The 23,980-nt window shown below is 43.5% G+C and overlaps 1 protein-coding gene across 2 annotated transcripts; it reads left to right on the forward strand.

Annotated features, from left to right (window-relative positions):
- The first annotated feature begins 657 nt into the window (after nt 1-657).
- On the forward strand, nt 658-23,672 carry atp2a2a (ATPase sarcoplasmic/endoplasmic reticulum Ca2+ transporting 2a). 2 transcript variants are annotated; one of them, XM_041938080.1, is made up of 21 exons: nt 658-1,189; nt 2,316-2,333; nt 2,423-2,505; nt 4,719-4,823; nt 6,006-6,144; nt 13,315-13,395; nt 14,284-14,369; nt 14,540-15,004; nt 17,066-17,154; nt 17,286-17,388; nt 17,654-17,785; nt 17,884-18,000; nt 18,111-18,329; nt 18,457-18,792; nt 19,022-19,242; nt 19,403-19,605; nt 19,726-19,811; nt 19,897-20,030; nt 20,143-20,260; nt 21,175-21,295; nt 23,208-23,672. In XM_041938080.1, exons 1-21 carry the CDS (start codon nt 1,072-1,074, stop codon nt 23,219-23,221), a joined length of 2,988 nt encoding a protein of 995 aa, XP_041794014.1. In that variant the 5' UTR covers nt 658-1,071; the 3' UTR covers nt 23,222-23,672. The 2 variants fall into 2 exon arrangements, with proteins under 2 accessions (XP_041794014.1, XP_041794013.1); XM_041938079.1 differs by having other exon boundaries at nt 21,175-23,672.
- Nucleotides 23,673-23,980: the final 308 nt, after the last annotated feature.

Raw genomic sequence — 23,980 nt, forward strand, 5'->3', positions numbered from 1 at the left:
AGACATGAAGCTTGTGTAATGGGATGCCTGTAGTCTGAGGGAAGTGTGTAAAGTAGTATGAGAATCTATGGACGCAGGTTAAACTTAACTGTGTATATAAAGTGCACTATGAGCTATTGAAGCTTCCAACACCAGCATGGCGAAGTGTTTCTCAATGGGATGAGTCACATTGACTGCTTCCCCTTGCAACTTCTTTGAAGCTATGGAAGCCGACAGTGGCTAATAAAATTAATAGTGAATTAAGAAAGAAGAGGAGCTCAGTCAGCGTCCACACAGATGTGGCTTTTCATTTAAAAGAAAACACGGGATAGGAGCACGTAACAGCAACGCCACTTGATATTTTCTATCACAAACATGACTTTTAGTCACATATCGGCGGTCTACGATGAAGCCGACATGGCGGCCAACACAATAAACAGTAAAATCGACGCAGACTGCCCTAGCTTTGTGGTTCACACGCAGCAGAAAACACGGCTTGAATGGGATATACGTGAGTGTTTTCCAGCTTGCCATTTCCTGCTCGCTTCCTGTGTTTTTTCATGTCTCCCTGGTTTGAACGTAGCTGCCGCCGTTCGTCCAATGATATCAGTCCACATGCAGCGCAGGGAAGAGGGGCAGCAGTGAGGCACTTTGATAAAACCGGACTGTCAGCACCGCGAGGAGCCACAGAGAGCTGCGCCACGGTGAGGCAGGGCACGGCACGGTAGCACAGGGGACTGGACCGGCTGAACACGGTCCTCAGCACAGGACACCGCCGCACACACTTTGCTACCATTTTCGGAGATAAGAGGACGCTCAGGGTAATCTACATCCAGACAGAAGAGGAATTTGGCTCAGAGCAACATTTTCTTCCGTAGTTCGCGGGAAGAAGAGCTTCACAGGAGCCGGGGGGGGCACGGTAGCGTCAGACCGCGGTCAGTAGCTGTCGATAGCTATCCGAGTGTGAACGCTCAGCTCCCAGTCGGCGAACTCCTTCTTCCTTTGGTGGTGCTGACAGTTGTTAAAGAGCCCGAAGGTAGCATACGGCAGCGTTTCGTGTGAAGCTGTGTGGGAAGGAGCCGTCTGTCCGCCATGGAGAACGCTCACACGAAGAGTGTGGAAGAAGTTTACAGTTATTTCTGCGTCAATGAAAGCACAGGACTTTCCCTGGACGAGGTGAAGCGTCAGAAGGAGAAGTGGGGCCTAAACGGTACGCCAGTTCACGCTGTAGACCACCACAAATACCGCTGCTGTGACTGAGACAGGTTTTAAAAATGTCATGTCATTGTAACATGTGCGCTGTGGGCACAGTATTCAGTATATGGGGTAAAAGTCATCACCCTCATCGGCCGCACGGTGTTACCCGGCTCCGTAAGGTGATTTGGCCGACGTCATCACTGGTGACCTCGAGGGTTCCCCATCAGTTCCACAGTACCAAATTAATCATTACTTAGAGGCTATTGTCACAATGTAACATTACTGAACGCTGTATCAGTGTGCAGCATTGTGTCATGTTGACACTGTAGACTGTTGTAACATTGTTTAACAGCCTCAGTTTGACATTGTTATAGTAATTGTAAAGTCTCCGGACATTGTTAAACAATGTCACTGTTGAACACACTAACCTTGTCGGATGCTCTCAAAGCAAAACTGCAACACATCGGCCCATGTGCCTGGAGATCAGGCAGGCATTTGACACTGAACAGTGGCCACAGGATCACTGGAGTAACGCTATCCTTCAAAGTTAATCTCTCTTGTCCCAGCCTTAAACAGCTGTTTTATATTAATATCACCTGGGAGGACATGGGCGGTATACCCCCCCTAAATCTCTTTGACCTTTTACATTAGTTTGAGTTTTCCTGTTTTTTTTTCCATATTGTGTATTAAATATTACAGTTGTAAATATGTACACCATAGTTAGAAGTATAGGCCTGATATATGAATACACAGATTTCTAAATGATTGTTTCTTGTCATCCAGATCCATACCCTTACTATATCATTACAAGTGTTCACTACAAAACCTCCCCTCTTGTACAGTATGTATGACTAAATCATCAAAGTATGAAGTGTAACTGGGAACGTTCTGGAGGTTTTGACGATTTGTGTTTGTCTGAGCTTTAGTTCTTTAAAGGCAACACAGAACGTACTTACCTCCTCTTAGTCAATGAATTAGTTCCCTGTCAAGAAACAGGAACTGAGAGGAGAGGAATGTCTCCGAATGACAGAATTGAACAAAAAAAATGTATTTATACACTGCTTAACTTCCTTTTCTTTCTTTTCTTTTGACTGTTTCCTGTGCGCTCCCTGGATTGACTCTCACATCTCTCCACACAGAGTTACCAGCAGAGGAAGGTAATGACTGCTGTCACTGATATTCTTACTGTCACTTTTTTAACAAGTTTCTGTGATGGATTGTTTTTGACCAGCTTTCCTCTCTGTAGGGAAATCTTTGTGGGAACTTGTCCTTGAACAATTTGAAGATTTACTTGTTCGAATTCTCCTGCTGGCTGCATGTATATCTTTTGTAAGTATATCACTGTGGCTTGTTGCACTGTTTGATTAAATGCTGTCATGTTGAGGTTGCTGCATTGATGACGCTTTGACACAGCGTCATCAATGCAGACTTGTGCCCTGTTATCTCATTATGATCCCTCTGCATCAAATTGAAGGAACAATTTTGTAGCATCTCCTGTGCTTGTGACATGGTGTGTTCAAGTTAGCTCTTTTTTATCCTCACCATCACTCCTGTCTCTTACTCTATAAGTTGTCTAGTAAACAACAGACTAACCTAAAGAGTTAAGGGAATGACAGTGACCACATCCTACAAATAGCTTTCCCTTTCCCCCTCTGGGTGTTTATGTGAAGTCAACATTGCAGATGGGATTATTATTAAGGCCTGTGTATTGAAGGGTGGGAGACAGTTTATGCAGTGCATGGTGTGAACGTCTTCAGTTTGTGTTAACCCGGCTGGGGTTACACTCACATGTCAGAGAGCTAAACAGCTGAGAAGGCTAGCGACCGATCTGAGGAATGGTGACAACAGCAGCAGCAGCATTGAGTTGCTGTCACCATGTGCCAAGTAAGACATTTGACTCGTCAAGCATGGCTGCCGTGCAATGACTTAACCTGGGCTCCCTCAGGCATCCCACTTTGAGTGCTAGATAGATAGATGTTTATTAGTGGACTGTCTTTATGTGATAGCATCATCGGTGTGTTTCCAAACCCGTTCCAATGCTAAATCAAATGAACATGTCCCAGATTTATAAGGTTTACATAGTACATCCGATTTATTTTTGCAGGATTGGCTGACCAAGATTAAGCAAAACGCTCACACAAAAGTTTATATAGAAAATGAAAGTTACAAATCGTTTTTAATTCCACTGTTATCGATCAAAAACTGGGAGTAATTGCACAATTCAGACTTTTTTCACGTTCTTTGAATCAACTGTACAGTAGACTAACAGATGCCTGCAGAACATTTTGATAAGTGAGGCCCCATGTCTGTGTGTGTGTGTGGTGTGTGCAGTGTAAGCCTGTATGCACTGTGCATTGTCCAGTCAGGTGATACAGAGGTGTCAGTGGCTGCTGTCTGACAGGGGAACAGAGCACCACTCGAGACCAAATTTGGGCCCTCACCCCTCAGTGGGAGGGCTCTCATCAGACAAACACACATGCCCACCTCAACATAGACTCACTCCCATACTTTAGTATGTGTCCAGTCTGGAAGCTAATTGAAGTTAGATAACTTAAAAATGTGAAAGTGGTTTTCTCAAAACCAAATGGCAAGACTAGTCACCAATAATTCACACATTAGTTGATCATGAAAATGATTGCTAGTTGTAGCGTTAGTATGTGTATACATATATACTGTTTTGTTTTAAGCAAGACTGAATAATATAAATCTCTTGGTCGTGTTAGGACATACAGCCCTTGAGCCCTGTGCTTCTGTATTAACACTGCTAAGAGTTATGCTTGCCATTTAAGTTATGCCATTTAAAATGTCTTTGGCATCTGCCAGAGCTAGATACTTACAACCCCTTGCTGAGGTTGACTGCTTTATTACATTATGAGACACTAACTAATTGCTTGTGACACACAGGCTAATTTTAGGGCAAATTTCTCAGGGACGAGAAGCCAAATGAGTCTCCTGATCAGAGCATTGTTGTTTGTTTTCTGGCAGGAAGAGGTTTTTAATATATGTGAGCTGTGCATAGTCTGTTTATGAAGAAACTTGCATTCCTACACAGTTCAAATAGGCTGCGCAGTGTTGGCAGTTAAAAAATCAATTATTACAAATATCCACAAGAGAACAGCAACAGTTGCCCACACTGAACATAACATATGCAGTGCAAGTAGTTGACTGAAGTTAAGAAGATCGAGGCTCCTATTTCCCATTTTCCAGTTTTCTATTGGATATGTGTGGGATTATCCTCAGATATTAACAGTCTCCTCATTTGATGTCAAGTTTGTGGTAATCGACAAAAAGCTAAACCCTCACAATACTGGAGCAAAACATAGTTGTTGCAAAAGCCCTCCGTTTAAGAGATGAAAAAACCCGCCCAGTTAAATTAAATGCATAATTTGTGACGGTACAGCATGTCCCACCTATCAGACATCTGATATTTTAGTGTTGTTTTCTCTTGATTTTTGTCGCTTGTCATCGTAGTAAGCTAATACCGGCTTGTTTTTATGAAACGTTTTTAATCAATAGTGTCTTGTTTCTTGTACTGTTTTCAGGTCCTGGCTTGGTTTGAGGAGGGGGAAGAAACTATCACCGCTTTTGTGGAGCCTTTTGTAATTTTACTCATTCTTATAGCCAATGCCATCGTCGGTGTGTGGCAGGTGAGAAACTTCTCTGGCAAATCGCTATTTAAATCCAACTACATCTACATTTTGTGTTCTAATATTGATCAAGATTTAATGGAGCATTTCACATTTCTTTATGGAGCACAATGATGAATTTTCCGTAAAATATTTGTACACGCTACCTGCTTTTCTACATGGATTGAAACCTAGCTTTGCTGATTTTACTAGTACAATTAGACACTTACAGATAACATCTGTAAGCCAGTATTTAAACATGTGAAATGTATGTAAATGCCTGTAAAAATCAATGCATTACCTAAAGCTAGCATGGTATTGAAAGCTGTTGTGTGTCAGTGCCAAACTTACAACATGGAAAGAGAGCTACTAATATTTGGCACAACTAACTACATCCAGTGCTATGCAGTACCACAGTCTTCTGCTTAATATCCTACCTTCATCAAGTTGATCACACATCTAATGCAGTCTAATCCATTGCAACATTATTGTGAACTGTCTAGAACGTTGAATCAGCAAACCTGTGACGCAAGATTTTTGTATTTAGATTGCGTAAGGTGGTGGAATGTTGTCACCAACAACAACAGACAGTAACAGACTGTACCAAAGCTGTTGTACTAGCATTAAAGACACTGATCTATATTGGTGTAGAATGTCTTAGACGATGAATTAAGCTGTTCTGTCAGTGTGGCAGCCTGCTGTAATGTGTAGGTTTTAACATCTGTTTTCCCTCGCTTGCTCTGTAGATGAACACTGTGTGCTGAAAGTAACTTTTGTCTCAGGTTTGTCTCAAAGAAAGCTTCCTATTGAATAGGAGTAGACTGTTGGCTGTCAGCAGCAGGCTTTCTGTATGACTCTTAGATATGAGGCTGGCTCAGTTATTTAGTATTTTAAAAATGTGTGGGCAGTGCACTGCGAGGGATGTGTTTTTCTTGCTGATGAAGGATGAAGATGCTGGTGAAGGATAAAATTGGAAAACATCAAGGGGCAAATTATGTGATTTATAATTTAATTTTCATGCAGCGAACACCTAAATGTCCCCAGCCAAAGCATCCAACTAAGATTAGTCAGTGCCTCTTCAAAAGGAAATGACCTTGTGCCATTTGGTCCAGCAGAGACAAGAGCATGCATGTCTTAGTTTATGTGATATTATCAGTTCATCTCAGAAATCTTTGGCACTGATTCGTATTTTCTCCTCACCAGGAACGCAATGCTGAGGATGCCATTGAGGCGCTTAAGGAGTATGAGCCTGAGATGGGCAAAGTGTACCGGCAGGACAGGAAAACTGTGCAGAGGATCAAGGCCCGAGACATCGTGCCTGGTGATATCGTGGAGGTGGCTGGTAGGTGGACCTGCTCTTGACCTTGTGCATGTTTAAACAGACATGGCTTTGTTGCTGTTGTGTGTGTTGCTTAGACTTGAGCCTCACCAACTGAAATCTGAAAAGTTTAGATGTTGGTTTTATTTGTAGCCTCAGCAAAGGAAACATCTGAATATCACCTGATCCTTGTAATTCACGGAAAATTGACAATTTAATGCCACTGCAGCCTCTTTCTCTTTAGCACAAGCTTGATTTGAAACCTCCCCCATCCCCATGTGCCACTGCAGAGGTGACGCCCTGCAAGAGTGGTGTATTTTGAGATGTTCTTATTAACCCCTTGTCTCAAAGGGCTGGATGCAAGTGCTATCAAGGCCCACATTAGTGGCCCACCCCCCACCACCATGCAGCATGTGAACTGAGTGCTGTAGTGATTCATGCTTCTGAGGCCCAGTCAGCATATTTCAGCAACTGAAAACCTTAGGATGTAAAATTCAGATTTTTAAGAGTGCTGCTTCTTCCACAGCATATGCTGTGTATGTACAATTTTGCAGAGGGATGAACAGAGACGGATGTGTTAGGGAATGTTTAAGTCCTTGAGCCGCAAGCGTTATCTCCATTCTCTGTTTAACCCTAAGCCACTGAAGTGATGCATAGTTTTTCTGTGCATAGTGGTAGGTTTTATTTTTAGCTGTCATTGGCCGGTTAGATTATGGAATGCAGTATTTATAGAGGCAGTGACAGTCATGAAAATGACAGGTGTCTGGTCCCACCCCATGCGTGCCCCTCCCATCCTGCTCAGGGGAACATTGCTACAGTGGGTGATGTGGGACAGTGTTCAGCAGGGCTCCTGTGTAACCTTGACAAGGGCAAATGTGGTAGGACTGTTCGGGGAATTAAAACGTATGATATTTCTAGCGTTATACTGTATATATTAGGTTTTTCGTGTTATGTTGTCATGGCATGTTAATCATGGCATTTGGATTGTGTCCAGGGTTTTCCCTGCCTATCCAAGTCAAAGGTGGGCTCCCTATGTGTTATTGGCCACCCCCTTTGTTAGAAGTTCTTATAAAAAACGCAAAGGATTTTTTTTTGTCTTTTTTTTTTTTTTTCCAACAGCAAAATTGTGCCTTTTATATCACTTTGATGCACTCATACCAAGCACGCCCAATTTTCATTATTAGTGAAGCAAAAGAACATAGGTTTGGAATGACAGTCCACCTCTTGTTTTTTCAAGTGAGGAAATTTAATATTTTGCATAAACCCGATTGAAATTCATTTACATTTTTTTTAAAGCCCGTGAAGATTCGGTAATCACTAAAACGTATATCTTGCCAATATTCAAGATATTATGATAAAATAGTTTTACTAAAGTGGTCTCATTTAGCACATCTGTTTTGATTGCTTATATGTAATTAGCTTCCAGTATTTTACATGCATGTTTGAGTAGTAACTATTTGCAGTATGTCATGTGACACACCTGTTAGTATCTGTTCACTGGGCACATTGGAAAGCTCTTTTCTTTCGTCATTCTTGTCCTCACTTTTTCCATCAGGCTCTGTGCCTGTTTGTATTATCAAAAAAAGAGAGCCAGGCGAGTGAAATGTGCACAGAAAGATTGCAACTGCAACATTTGTGTTAATTCCTGTGCCAAAATAAACCGGTCAGTTGTCGCAACCTTTGTTTTTCATTTTTTGTGATCGATCTTGGTATAAAATTTAAATACTATGGACACTTTTGTCTGTCAATTCCTGATTATTATTTTTTTTTGTTCAAGAGCACGGCACGGTAACGGTGGGCACACAAACTGTGTACGCCACTCATGCCATGCACATTTACCAGCCTTTCCTACCTTTGTCTCAAAAAATCAAGGGAAACCCCTGGTGTCGCGGGTGAAGCAGCGTGTAGGAAGCTTAATTTTTTTGGCTCAGGTTTAAAGAGAATCTTGTGAGTCAGATGCACTCTACCCATGCATATTAGAGACCCGGTTATTTTAAAACTCCTGACGAAAGTAGCTGGAGACTTTGCTGTCAGCAGCTTGAGGCTTACTCAAAAATGCAACCCGACAGGCGGCAGAACCGGATGTTTTATTCTGCAGTCAAGTTCATCAGCTCAATTTACTTTCCAAATCCTCCAAATATCTTTTACAATGCTTCCTGTCAGGCTCCCCCTTTTTTATGAATATTTTCATGAAGCTGCAAAGTGACCCCCGCCACGCAGAGGAGGAGTGTGATGACGCAAATGCTGGCCGGCTGGCTGCTGAGCTGAGGTAGAGGACACTGAGATGAGCCCTCTGTGGCTGCCTCAGCCGTGAGAAGAATAGCCTGCAGCCAATCTGCTGCTCTCTGTCAGGGTGCTGCTGTGGGTTTGAACGCTGCCTCCTACTCACACCTCATCGCTGATCGGCCTCACAGTGGCCTGCTCTCTGCAATCGTTTTAATGCCATGTAAATAGCGTTCTATGTTCTGCATTTCTCAGCCTTTAATCTAAACTACGTTATTTTATGCTTGCTTTTTATCTTGGTAGTTTAGTGTTTTCAAATCTGACCTTGAAGCAGTCGAAGCACCAAAGGCTGCTGTCTGTGCTGGTCTTTCGTGTCCAGTCTCTTGTCCTGTGTAGTCCTCTGTTGACTGAATGTTGTTGTCAGGTTCACATCATCGTGACTCAGCCAAATCATGTAGTGGTAAATCCAAACTAACCCTTGACTTATTTCAGACATTATCTCACTGACCTTCAGATCAGTGATGAATGGATATGATCAGTAATATTAAACCAGGTTTTGCTATAATCTACATTTGCACTAGTTTTAGAATGAGCTACTGTCAACAGCTAAAATCTGATAAAGACTTAACCCCAAAATAATGACATTAATTGTGGTGCTCACTAACTCCATCCAGTGAATTTAAGTCCTTGTCATAACACAGCATACACTGTATGCTGCCAGATACATTTTGGTGTTGAGGGCTTGCAGATTTGAATGCTGGCCTTTTCACAGAGCAGCAGAACTCAGTGGGTTTGTTCTCTGCTGCCTGTGAAGTCGTAGTCTGGAAGTAGGAGGGGGGCTCATGTGGGGGGCAGCATAGGGAGGAGGGATCTCTCATCTGCTCCTATTGTGCTAGAGAGAGATGACCTTATAGGGAAGCGCTTCATGGATTACCGTCCCACCCCATCATGCTCAATACACAGTGACCCTACCCATCAGCACCCGCACCCCCACTAAGATTCCAGACACCATGGATAGTATGTGGCATTTAATGTGGTCTGGCAAGCGTCCGTTGTCACTGAGGGACTGTCTTTTGGGAAAGGTTCCCGACTTGTCAGCAAGACTGAGAGAAATGTGTCATCTCGCCGACCATTGAGACAGGCTTTAGAAATGCAAAAACCTCGTTTGTAATGACGTCCTGCAGAAGGGCACACAGGTTTTTATTCAGACCAAACAGAGCTGGTCAAAGGTGGTGATATCAGAGCTTGGTCAGAGAGAAAGTTGGAGACGTATGCATGTGATGTGCAAACACACTGACCAAAATGTCAGGTATTCTGTTCATGTAAGTTCCACATATTACAGCAGCAATTTTCCATTAAGATGGCGTCTGATCTTCAACAGATTTACCATGATTCAGATCACTGTGCTAGACTTGTTAACTCGAAGTCCTACTGCACTAACTGCTGGGAATCCATGCTATGTATGTGGCTATAGATGGGATTGTGAGAGGCCAGACTTTAATGAGGGGCCACCACTAAGTATTGACCTTAAGACACGAGGAGAACGTACATTTGTGACCTGTTGTTGTAAGATATTAAATCTATGCTTAAACTGATCATTGTATTCCTATGAACTCTTTGTGTTACGTGGCTGCAAGGACAAGTAGATATTAGGTTTTTATGATATTTACATCCCATTCAGTCTGCTAATAGTTTTTCTGCAATGCCTCCCTGCTTCACAATCTGTTTTCTCTGTAACTGCAGCACCAGAAAATCAAAAGGCCAAAGTTCAGATCCTTGTGTTGTTCATGTGTTTGCAGCACGTATGTGTGGGATGTGGTGAATACTCTTTGAAAATGTTGTGCATCAGATTTAATTGTGTCATGTTTAAAGTACATGTAATCTCTGCCAGGCCTCTACGAAACCCCCAGTTAATTTCGACAGCAGGTTTAGTGCTCCCAGTCCTGGGACAAGTTTTGTTACTATGGCAACAGCAACAGTTGCGTACTATGTGGAGGCCCAGTGTGCTGCTGCTTAAGATTCACAACAGACTGAGGCAAAGCAGAGATCTCGGGGATACAGTGTAGAAATGGTGCTTACATAACTGAGGTCATACGTGGGGTTCAGCTCCGACGTCGGCCGACATGTGTTTGCATCTGTGACAACAGAACAGCACAAAGTCACAGAACTGGTTGGCAGTTGGTAAATATTGTTTTATCTCATACCAGTAAACTGCTAACTAAACATTACTTACTCTGCCCTTGTTTGCTGATAAAATAGTGAAACTCGCTCATGACATTGCCTATGTACCAACACAGTAGCCAATGGACAGAAAAGTTCCTTTCCTGAATGGTTTGCAGTGTCCACCTGTACACGTGCACCTAAATGCGCTTCTGATACAGTCAAGAAAGTGACGTTTGCAGAAACAAGATGATCCGTTTTATTTCCCTCCATTGGTTGTGCTGAGTCATGGTAACAAAGCTTGTCTTGTGCACCTGGCTGCCAAAGATTAGAAGGAAAAAAGCTTAATTGAGCAGAGAAGAATTCTTGAAATGTTAGCATTTGACCTGTTATCGACCGGTTTTTGATAACATATCCATTCAGCCAGCATATTTTCATTATTTTACATATGTAAATGTGGCTTGTGAGTTAATCACTTGTGGAGCTGTTTTGGAAAGCTGCAGGGATGCTTCACCTGTTCACTGTTCTGAAATGACCCACTCAATATGACAGGAGGTCAGCCTTTTGTTCAGCTGCCATCGGCACATGTAGCCCCCTGGCTGGTTCCAGAGGAAACCTGGCCTGCCACACCACACGCTATCCCCTAGCACACAGCAGAGGCAGGTGCCATGCAAAGCTGGCAGCTCTGGTTCAGTCATTGCCCTGCCTGCTGTTGAAAGGTCTGTTTTAAAAGCACCTCAGGGAGTCATCTAGGGTGCAATGCAACACCGGGTCTGAACCGTTGTCACTGTAAAACTTGTGGGACTGCATGACCTGTTGGCAAGCACAGAGGAGAAAATGTGGTTACGCCTGAGAAGTTACTTGGACTGCTACCAAGTAGGATGTTGACACAAAGGGACAGATGATATACACACACTTCATTAGAGCAGGTCTGCAGTGTAACACAGCCTCGGGACAATTCCAGTGTTTCACAATGTCAGAGTCTTAAAACTCCCTGGTGTCTTTGTATGCAAACATCAGAGAGCACCATTGTGAGAGGCCTATCCCCCCTTGCCATGTTTCCTGGATCAGCACTCTATAAAAAGTTGTCAGTGTTTCCTCAAAAGTTAATGGCTTAGCACAGGAAGTGTTAAACAACCATCAAGAATGTAACTGTAAAGCTTTTTGACTTCTCAGGAAAGCATCTCATGTTTAGTTCCTGTGGTGCAGCTGAGGGTAATCCTTTCAATCTCGTCCAGGGGTGGGATAATTTCTCTTAAGAAAGTTAAAAGTGTAGCAATGAAATGGATCCCTCTGTTCAATGTACAGCAAGATCATTGATCCATACCATCTGGAAGTTATGTGGAGTCTTTAACTGCACTCAATTTCTGTGCTTTGAATTACAGAGGACAGCCTGCATCGCTGTCCCTGAGCCAGGTTGTGTGACTTTCTCAGAAGGGAAGCTTCCATTGTGCCCGTCGTTCCCGGTTCAGATGGTTTAAAGATGCAACTGAGCTCAACATTAGTCCTTCTCAGAAAAGCTGTCACCGTTTGTCTTGTCTGGCCAATGCCTGTTGACAGATCAGAGTTCCTGGCACCGCTGTCAGAACATCTAATAAGTTGATCCAGCTTCTCACAGGGTCATGTCTCATGGTGAGAAGTCAACACTCGGGAAATGAGAGTGCTGAAATGCAGGCAACTTCGTTGAGTTTGTACATGAAGTTGGAAATGGTGTGAAGATGTGAGCATCCAGTTGTTAAAGGAACAGTAAGGTGAGACAGTACAATGATGACTCTGGACTCTGAGGAGATGTGGAGGAGCTGGAGCCCATTCTTTGTCCCTTGGTCTCTTTCTGTGCTGTGGAAACAGCTGCCGTTATTACAGCCACATTTATACCTGTGCAGTGCATTGGGGAACTTACTGAAAAGCTTTTTCCATTTTTGGCTGCGTGCGTGCCATTGCTATTTTCCCCTCCCTTTCCTCAAGGGCATGGGGGAAAGGGGTGATCCTGACTTTAGTACATTTGATCAAATCTCTGTTTTCTCTTTTTTTTGTATGATTGAGTTTGAGTGTTCACTTCAACGTTGTCTTGGTGTTTTGTTGGATTCTTAGATATTTGGCAGGCTTGTGTGGGCTCCTGGATTCTAACTGTACTATGTTCTTGGTTGGAGTCTTTTGTAACAATCTGACACAATTTGCATTTTTAACTAAGTAGGCCTATATGTAGACTACGCCCACGGAACTGTGCCATAGCCTGAGCCATTTCCCCAGTTTCCATCGCCTTTATGTACCATTAGGAAGCTGAATTGGGTCACTGCAATTCTGATGTACCCAAATTGGCCTTCTCCTTAGAGACAGGCCTTTTATGGCTCACAGGTCCTTCATTTCCTCCTCTTTCTTTGGCTCGCCGTCTCTTTCCCTGCAGTGATGGCAGCACTGCTCTGCTGCTGTGTGGCACAGCAACCCCCCTGTAATAATCAGTTTAGTTTACACTAATGCTGAGTTACTGCCTGCAGAAGACAGACAACATCTCATCTGTTAAATCTTCAATTAGCCTATGCACACACATATGCAGCATAGTACAGTACCAGTTGTTAATCAAACCTCCAGTGTTACTGAAGTGCTGTTCATGTGGTGTGGAGTGTTGGGCGAGCATATATGATGTTGTGACAATTCAGCTCTTTATTCTGCTTGTCATTAACATGGCCTTTCGCACTTAACTTGAAATCTTTTTAACGGTTTTATTTCCAGTGGACTTTCCTGTGCATTCTTGCTCCTGATGCTTTGACGTTTTTGTGTGTTTTCTCTAATTATGGCTCTGTTTGGTTACAGTTGGAGACAAGGTCCCTGCTGACATCCGTATCTGTTCGATCAAATCAACAACTCTGCGGGTAGATCAGTCCATTCTGACCGGTAAGACATGTCTGCTGATGATTTCACAGCCATCAAATTCCTGTGCCATTTTTATCAATTAGATTCTCAGTTTGTCTTGATACCATGAGTATTATAATATATATAATCGATTTAACTACATAATTTTATTGATTAGTTTACTTACTTGTTTAGTTTACTGTGTCATATATACGTTTATACACTTGAGAACAGACCCACTATATGTTCTAAATTATTTTGTCATCTTTGATTTGTTTTGGTCTTTTTATGTTATTTCTCTTTTCTCTTTTCTTTTTTTTTTTACATTTTTTCTTAATGTTATTATTATTGTACACTAAACTTTTTATCACAGCCTCAAGACTGTGCCATCCTGCCTTTCATTGTACGTCTTTGAATCTTTGAGTTTATGCTTGTTCAATGAGAAAGAGAAAGTCTTAAAGCTTAACTAAAGATGTTAGATGATAACTATCTCTTCCTTAAGGTAATGAAGACGAATGCTTATTGTCTTTCTATGAAGGCTTAAATATAAAGATTTAAATGAACTCTCCACTCATGCTCCCTTTATTTCAAAATAAAAGCTCAAAGTAATCTAAGATAACCTCATCCAAGATTAACAGATCGATCCTCCACCTGTGTTTGAAGAACCAGAATAGCTGGATGACTATGAACAGCATCATTTGAGCTGCAGAATGAGCCTCGAGGTGCACCGTGAAACAGTTTCAGGTTAACACGCTTGCTTCTGAACTGAAACATTCATGAGCATGTGAGAGATCAGTGAGGCAGCACGAATGAACATGGTATATCATAGCTCTCTGTGTAGAGATGACTTGCTGTGCGTTGTTCCTAAGATCATTGGCAGATTGGCATTTGCAAACTGATTTAACCAGCTGCCATCTGTCCTCTTTGCAGGTGAATCTGTCTCTGTCATCAAACACACGGACCCCGTCCCCGACCCTCGTGCTGTCAATCAGGACAAGAAGAACATGCTCTTCTCTGTAAGCTGAAGTCTGCACATGTTATCACACATCCTGTTGATGTCCTCCGACTTCTTGTTTGTTTAGTTTCTGTTAACTTCCTGGAAAACTCGCTCCTGTTGTTATGTCAAGATGTGTGAGATTTTATCAGATGTGCTTGAGCCCACATGAATCATACTTCATTTTTTCAGGGTACCAACATTGCAGCCGGGAAGGCCGTGGGTGTGGCCGTGTCCACTGGTGTTAACACAGAGATTGGAAAGATCCGTGATGAAATGGCGGCGACTGAGCAGGAGAAGACGCCCCTGCAGCAGAAGCTGGACGAGTTTGGGGAGCAGCTGTCCAAGGTCATCTCCCTCATCTGCATCGCCGTGTGGATCATCAACATCGGCCATTTCAACGACCCCGTCCACGGAGGCTCCTGGATCCGCGGGGCCGTCTACTACTTCAAGATCGCCGTGGCGTTGGCTGTGGCTGCCATCCCTGAGGGTCTTCCTGCTGTCATCACCACTTGCCTGGCCCTGGGCACTCGCCGCATGGCCAAGAAGAACGCCATCGTCCGCAGCCTGCCATCTGTGGAGACCCTGGGCTGCACCTCTGTCATCTGTTCTGACAAGACGGGAACACTGACCACCAACCAGATGTCTGTCTGCAGAGTGAGTCTCACACACACACACACACACACACACACACACACACACACACACACACACACACACACACTTTCTCTTGGTGCATTGCTGAGCAGTTTGGTGCTTTGTCATCTTTGTTGTCCCTGCCTGGAGTTTCAATAAGGTGGCAGTAGTTAGAGAAACTGTGACAGTGTAATCACTTTCAATATGTTTGTCAGCTAAAATGCTACACTGTTTAGGGCTGGGTGATTAATAAAATTTTATTTTCAGCTCACAATTTTTGCTTCCAACGATTATGAAAACAAGGTAATCAAGATAAAGCAGTTGTTGTGTTGCATTCCTTGTTGCAGTGCTGCTCTCTTTTTGTCTCGTGTCAGAGATCCCGCACACCGCTTTCCTTCACAGCGGCCTGCTCTCCCAGCCAAACTGTGGCATGTTTAGTTCAGCTTTAGCCAAGATAATGGAAGCAGTCTTTGGTCAACAACAAAGGTGAAACCACGTGACACGCGGGTGCACTGTGGCAGTCCCAAAACCTTGTACAAATAAGTTAGAAGAGAGCCTAAGCATGTGACAGCTTGCAGTGCGTGTACCAACTCTCTACAGTAATGACTGTGTGTGCACAACGTGCCCAGAGCTGACAGGGTGTCGCTGCTCGCCAAGTACATTCAACACTGAATGAGTTAGAGAAACTCAGACGTATCACGCAGATAGAACTGAATATACAGACAGAATGAAGCCCATGATGCTGCTGTACATTACATTTATTCATTTATTGGTTATTTGTTTTTCAGTTGAGTTATATTTAAAGTTCAAGGGAATCCACTGTGGAAAAATACACATTTTTTTAAAAAATTCAATAAATGCATGATGTTTCCAAAGTCAATAAGTGATTGTGTTAAATAGTCTGATTATGATTTTTACCATAATTGAGCAGCCCTAATACTGTCTATACAAACAGACAGAGTGGAGTGTTCTTTGTGATCAGGTATCCAGGTTATTTAACGAGAAGGCAACATGCTGCCGTTTCTCTAATCTACATTGAGCTGTTGGATGACTTGCAGTGCTACTGTTGCATAACTGACCTTGCGTCATCAAGCTGCAAAGCAGCCAGCCTATAGTTCCTCTCTCTCTCTCCCTCTCCCTCTCCCTCTCCCTCTCTCTCCCTCTGTGAGTTGCACACCGGTGCTACTTGGTCCCACATTAAGAAGAGATTTCAGCATTTATTAAAGTTTAATCCTCTTTTGTTCTCCCGTTCAGTGTTTTCTCAGAACGTTGGCTCAGACTGAATTAGACTTGTGACATTAATTTACAGTTTTTATCAAACAGTTGTTTAGGCCTCTGCATTGTTTGGGCCACATGTTGTACTGTCCATGATTAAATAGCCTTGTGATTCTGCAATTACTGCTGTTTTCAGTGATTTATAGTGATTCACAGAAAGCTGAGAGCCATATATTAAACCACTGGAGAGAGAGAAAACATTTGCACGCAGGACACACAGACAAAAGCCTTTAAAGAGGGGTGTTAGTTGAATTTACCTTGTTATCTCATGATAGAAAAGTTAGTAAAAATACAAGCGTTTATTTCAAGTACGCACTCAACACATGCATTCAACATTTATAGGGCCCTATGATTTCCATAAGGCACAAAACATGGATGGTATTGCATAATTTGATAATTGCGTGTGGGTGTGCGTGCGCGTGTGTGTGTGTCAGAGAGAGAATGAAAGGAGTATACCGAGGCACTGCAGCTTCTTCCTTTTGGGAACAGCGTCTCTCTGTGCTCAGGCTCTCTGGCAGTCTCTTCTGTTTACTTATGGAGAGAAACTAAACACCCATTTCTCTCATTAGGCAGCAGGCCACCCAGCCTGGCCCTCACAAAGACGCACTCTGTAACACTGCAGGATAATCTACTGTTTGGAAAGAGCTCTCACTCTTCAGGTGCACGTGGGATTTCTGCAGTTTCTGCTGCCACCTGCTGTGTCAGTAAAGAAACTGGTGGCCGACTCAAACACTGATGTGATCAGATGGTGGCTGCACCGAAATAAACTCGTGTTTGTTTTGTCCCACCTGCTCTTTTGTTCTCCAGATGTTCGTTACCAACAAGGCTGAAGGTGACAGCTGCTCTCTATCAGAGTTCACCATCACAGGTTCTACCTACGCACCTGAGGGAGAAGTGTGAGTACCTTACAGCTGACTCCAGAGCAGGCATATCATAGTGAAAGCTTAAATATCTCCTTGACCTTAAAGACAACATTAGAGAACATACTGAACTGTACATACTGTGTATACTCTGTACTTGCCCTCAGGTACCAGGATGGTAAACCAGTGAAGTGCACCCAGAATGATGCCCTGGTTGAACTGGCTACCATCTGTGCCCTGTGTAATGACTCCTCTCTGGACTTCAATGAGGTCTGAATCCTGCTTCTTGTTTATGTGTACTGAGTGAAATATATTTTTCTTTTGTATTTCATAAGGACTTCATAGTGTAAAATGGATAGGACACAATAAGGAAAACCAAATACGTTGTAAAAGATAATAAAAATGTTTGCATCCAGATGAATATACACCATTTGCAGGGAAGTGCCAACAGGCCCAAACTCTGTGCTATGTACAACAGAAGGCAAGAATAAATAGCACAGATGTTATTAATTCATGAATGTTCTTGATGTTTCAGGTGAAGGGTGTGTACGAGAAGGTCGGCGAAGCCACAGAGACCGCGCTGACCTGTCTGGTGGAGAAGATGAACGTCTTTGACACTGAAGTCCACAGCCTGTCCAAGATTGACAGAGCTAACGCCTGCAACTCAGTGAGTGACACCAGCTCCCTCATCTGCACACGCTGCAGAGCTGCACCGCTCCCACTCAGCAGGTTTTTCTCAGCCTGCCTGTCCTTTTGTCTGATCAGGTGATAAAGCAGCTGATGAAGAAGGAGTTCACCCTGGAGTTCTCCAGAGACAGGAAGTCCATGTCTGTCTACTGCAGCCCCAACAATCGTTCTTCCATGAGCAAGATGTTTGTCAAGGTATACGGAAAGAAACTAATGTTGTGAGGACTTGCTGATGGCTTTGATTTAGATGCCTGACGGTGCTCTACCATGTTGTGAATCTTTTCCTCCTCTGTTCCACCCCACAGGGGGCCCCAGAGGGAGTTATTGAGAGATGTACTCATGTCAGAGTTGGCAACAGCAAAGTTCCCCTCAGCAAAGGTATCAAGGAAAAAATCCTGTCTGTGATCCGTGAGTATGGGACAGGTCGTGACACGCTACGGTGCCTGGCTCTGGCCACAAGAGACAGCCCGCCCAAAAAGGAGGACATGGTACTCTCTGACACTGCCAAATTCTCCGAGTATGAGGTGAATTTTTATTTGATTTCTGGTACAGTTGTTTGCACGTTGGATGTTACAGCAATAACATTTGCTGTCTGGGAGTATTCTTCTTAGCACCGAACATTCAGTCACATCTTTTTCTCTGTGCGCCCAGTCCGACCTGACCTTCGTCGGCTGTGTCGGCATGCTGGACCCCCCCAGACAGGAGGTGGCCGCCTCTATCGCGCTGTGTCGCCAGGCTGGCATCCGAGTCATCATGATCACCGGGGACAACAAGGGCACAGCTGTGGCTATCTGCCGGCGCATTGGCATCCTGACCGAGGAGGATGACGTGGAGCGCATGGCCTTCACCGGACGAGAGTTCGATGAACTCTCGGCCCACGCCCAGCGCGACGCCGTGACTCACGCTCGCTGTTTCGCCCGTGTCGAGCCTTCCCACAAGTCCAAGATCGTGGAGTTCCTGCAAGGATTTGATGAGATCACTGCCATGGTATGAAGTGTGAAAACTGATCATCAGCACTGTTTAACATTTTATTAGAAATCGTTTTTTCTTCATTTTGATTGTTGCATTTCTGGTTAGCATCTAAAACATAGTAAACAAAGTGCTTTGAAACCTGGATCTTGTCTTTGTTTTCCTGGTAGGCATCATGTTTGTTGTGTTGATTTGCTTGTGTCAGAGCAAAGGAATTACTCCTCTGTAATAAAATATTTCTCCACAGACAGGTGATGGAGTGAACGATGCCCCTGCCTTGAAGAAGGCAGAGATCGGCATCGCCATGGGCTCTGGCACTGCCGTGGCCAAATCAGCCTCTGAGATGGTCCTCGCTGATGACAACTTTTCCTCCATCGTTGCCGCCGTTGAAGAAGGAAGAGCTATTTACAATAACATGAAGCAGTTCATCAGATACCTCATCTCCTCCAACGTGGGGGAGGTCGTTTGGTGAGTGGCATTAGAATTGTGTTGATAGTAGCGGTTACCAGGTAGTAGGACAGAATTATAATAGAGCGATCGAATGAATGGTATCCAAATGCAGTGCTGACAATCAGACTTGCTCCAGTGTGTCAGTACAGTTGCTTACTCAAGTGAATTCTTCCGATAGCATCTTCCTTACTGCGGCGCTGGGCTTCCCTGAGGCTCTGATCCCAGTTCAGCTGCTCTGGGTCAACCTGGTGACTGATGGTCTCCCTGCAACCGCCCTGGGCTTCAACCCCCCAGATCTGGACATCATGGAGAAGCCTCCTCGTAACGCTAAGGAGCCCCTCATCTCTGGCTGGCTGTTCTTCAGATACCTGGCCATTGGAGGTTAGTTGAGAATGGGACATGTCTGTTTTTTTTATAGCATAGAATAAGCTATGATTTGCTTTAAGTCAGTTAGATAAGTAATTTGCATATGAGGATGTTATTTGGTGCCTTTGCTTGTAGGCTACGTGGGTGCAGCCACAGTGGGAGCTGCTGCCTGGTGGTTTACTGTCTCTGAGGATGGACCTCAGCTCACTCTGTACCAGCTGGTAAGCGTGCCTGTCTGAGTGATCATCCTTCAGCTCCCCTCAGCTCTTTGCCTCCCCCTCACCCCCCTGCCTCCCTCCCCCGCAGAGCCACTTCCTCCAATGCGCGCCAGACAACCCAGAGTTCGACGGCTTGGACTGCCACGTGTTTGAGTCACCCTACCCTATGACCATGGCCCTGTCGGTGCTCGTCACCATTGAGATGTGCAATGCTCTCAACAGGTAAATAGGTGCCTCTCTGAAACACTGAAGCACCATGAAGGAGAATCTGCACTCAGAAAATGGAGGGCAAGCAGCATAAATGAATCACCATCTGCGTTCTCTCTTCCCTCAGTCTGTCGGAGAACCAGTCCCTGCTGAGGATGCCTCCCTGGGAGAACATTTGGCTCCTGGGGGCCATCTGCCTCTCTATGTCCCTCCACTTCCTCATCCTCTATGTGGAACCTCTGCCTGTGAGTTTTACAAAACCTGTTTAACCATTGATGACTTGATGGCACTGTCATTTATGAACAAAACTCAGAAATGATCAGGCAGTTTTCTTATCCAGTTACCTACTGCAGGACAAAGGCTGAGAGTCATAAGTTATGTGTTTGTTTGCCCCCTGGTGGTTGTATGGCTTCATTACAGACATGTAAAGGAAACAGACCTTTTGAATACAATGAAAATATTTAAAAATGTACTTAAAATTGACACACATGGCTGCATCTCACAAGATTTTGTCAGACTGTTTCCTTGAAGGTTTTATATTGTATTTTGCCGTTATTAGAAGGTGGCAGTAGGGACACTTCAGCTTTTGGCGCCGTCCCAGGTGGCAGCCTGTAGCAGCAGCTCCCGTCGTGTTTTTTAAGTTTCCTGCAATTTCCCCAGCTTGGGATAAATAAAGTATATCTATCTATCTATCTATCACAGACAGGAAATGGTGGGAGAAAGAGGTGGCATTAGTGAGCAATACAGGTGTTGGTGTGGTACCAGCGAGTGTAAAAATGACCATTTGTGGTTTATGGGGGGTTATGTTGGGGGACTATTTATTGTCCGGACCAGTGACGTCCTGGATTAGTGATCTTTACAGATCCTTTTCAGTCTTTATGCTATGCTAAGATAAGAATCTTCAGGCTGTAACTTCATATTTAACATACAGATCTGAGAGTAGTTTTGATCTTCTCATGTTCCTTGAAACACAGCCCATAGGCTTGTCCCTTATGGTCCTGTGTGCTGCAGGTCAGAATGTGACGTGACACTTGGAGGGGTAGAGGTTTATCTCCCACACGAGTTAGCAATGCTGATGTGCACTCATAATCGTGTAAAATAGTCTGTTTAAAGAGTATCTATGATGTCAAGTGATGAATGTTGTCATGCTCTCTCCCAGGTCATCTTCCAAATCACCCCTCTGGATACAACCCAGTGGATGATGGTGCTGAAGATCTCCCTGCCCGTCATCCTGCTGGACGAGCTGCTAAAGTTTCTTGCCAGGAACTACTTGGACTTTGGTAAACAGCTGGAGAAGCCGGCCAGCAAAGGCTGCTCTCTGTCTGCATGCGCCGAGGGCATCTCCTGGCCCTTCGTGGCCATCGCCCTGCCCCTGGTGCTGTGGATCTACAGCACCGACACTAACGTGTCCGCCATGTTGTGGCCCTGACTGACTCCAGTACACTACCCTCCCTGTGCACCAGTGTGAAGTGGACATTAACACACACATCTAACACAGTTACATTAACTCGGAACAACTCACAGTCAACACTTGCACCTGTCTGACAGTCTGTCAGCTGTCAGATCTTTTGTATTTAGGACATTCTCACGAAACATGTTTTTGGGCGGGGGGCTGGGGGTTTAGTCATATTTTAATGACTCTGACTGGCATTATGTCTGTGTTTTACTTTACCATCATGCTTTTCTCTCTTTTGATCCCCTGTTTTGAACAGTTAGAGATGCCCACCTTGTCGGACTTGTGTGTTGAGCTGTACAGAGAATTTACACTATTTTATAATGATTAATATTTTGTAATTTTTGGGAGGGGCTGTGGGGAGCAGAACACTGGGTCTGAAGAGGGTGTGATTCTAAGGACCATATAGTACAAATCTAATTTTGGGGTAAAGACTTGAATCTATTTGCCCTGGCATGAATCTCTACAGTCATTTCTGAGCTCCATGCATGGTCATTCATTTTTTTTCTGCAGTAGGCAGAGCACAGCTACCTCAGTGCTGTTAATATGACCATTACTACACATTTGTCTTAACAAACATTTCATCTTTTCATCACCAATTTGTTTTGCAGTAGAGAAAATGCCCTCACACATATTTTAATGTTTTTTTAATATACTTTTCTGTTATTGGAGGGAAGAGGACAAAGATATGTTACCAGTTTGAATCAGAGCAACTTTTGATAAAGCCTGTTGTTAAATTTGTTTACTTGAAGAAACCACGTCTTGATCTTATTTTTATTTTTTTTAAGTTTGATTTATGAGATTCAGTCTCAACTTTCAGTCTTAATTTTACATCTTAATTACCGTAAACTTTCTAATGTATCTATAATGTGCACATACTGTACTTGAATATGTAAAAAAGGCACCAAGAAGCTGTTAGTCTTATCAACTGAGCACAAGATGGACGACCGGTCATTGGAGGAGTCTGTATATCTGTACATAGCACACAAAGTAGAATCTCTGTATAGATTTTTTTGTCGTTGTTGCTGTCAATATGCTCCATACATTTACACTAGTTTACTTAAGCGTGGTCTTAGCCTTTCTGCATGCCTGCTCCAATAATACCAGGCCAGTGAGCGCTCTGAGGTTTTTAGTTGTAAAGCTAACTGTCGTTTCTTCCAATGCCTTCCACCTGTTTACCTGCAGAGTGAGTACACTTTGACCTGCATGCCAGCTCACGCTCGCTCATCTTTACATGGTCGCATACGCAGCTTTGCCGTCTGTCATTGCTGATATGAGAATGACAGCACCTCATGTTTTTGATAGGACTAGCAGGTTTTTGTAAATTATATTTTTAATGGTACAAGAGTAAGAGGGGGGGAAATTAAGGTGTTAAGAGTTGCCTTCAGTGTCACCAAGTGCCAGATTACATGCTCGGTAGCAATAGGATCCTTTTGCATTTGAAACTGGCACAGTGTCACTGGTGCCAGTTATTTTTGACTGCAGACTGGCAGCATGTTTTGGCAACTGGCAGAGACACTGACATTTAACACCACTATAGGACATGGTGTTGTTGTTTGTTTTTTATTTATACATCTTTTTTAAAAATTGCATTTGTCTTTTGACCAAATCCTCTGCTTGCCAATTGCATGGCCTTAATATATTTGCTCCTTTTTTGAAAAGAAGTACTGATGAATTTAAATTATTTGCTGCTCAGATGTCCACTGATTTGATTCTCCCTCTCTTCTTTTTCTTTGCAGTAAAGGCCAAGTAAGCCCACCTCTACTCTAAATTCCTTGCAGAAACTTTGGTTTTGTTTTGTGTTGTGCATGTGTGTTTTGGGCAGCACATCTTACAAGAGCTGCATGTCAGTTAAGTAATATGAAGACAGAGGCTCGTGAAGTTCATACATCATTTTTATAGAATGGCCATAAATGTCTGATGAAAACTAGCCAACCCCACCTCATCGGTCCTTCCATCCTCCTGCATGAAGAGCCTTAGATTACAGTACAATTCTCATGCCATCTTTTTAGACAAAGATCTTAGTACCGTGTACAGTAAATTGTACGATATTCCACAGTGCATGTCTGCTGAATCAGCCATCTGTTTAACCAGACTTGTGTAATAGACAATGTATAGTATTGGTAAATAGAATAGACATTCGTCAAATAGTACAAATGTTAAATAAGCTCAAAAAAAAAAACAGTTCATCTTTCCTAAGGAAATACTTTTATGGGATATTTAAAAACCAAACAGCCTTTTTTTTTTTTTTTTTTTTTTGCTTTGCACTGAGAGGTGCAACATGTTTGGAGCAGATTTTGCCGTATCTGGGAAGGCGGACGTGCAGTGGTGCAGTGATGCACATGTTTTACCACGAGGCAGATGGCAGGCAGTCCCTCCGCTGGCATTTTTTGCCAAACTGCTGTACTGTATTTTCAGAGATGATTGTACAATGTATCACATTAACTTTGGTTTCAGGTAAATAAAACTGTCATACGTGAAGAGTTTACTCACTGTGTCATGTTCTGTCTAC

Source organism: Chelmon rostratus, chromosome 5 (genome assembly GCF_017976325.1).
Source record: "Chelmon rostratus isolate fCheRos1 chromosome 5, fCheRos1.pri, whole genome shotgun sequence".
Taxonomy (NCBI): domain Eukaryota; kingdom Metazoa; phylum Chordata; class Actinopteri; order Chaetodontiformes; family Chaetodontidae; genus Chelmon; species Chelmon rostratus.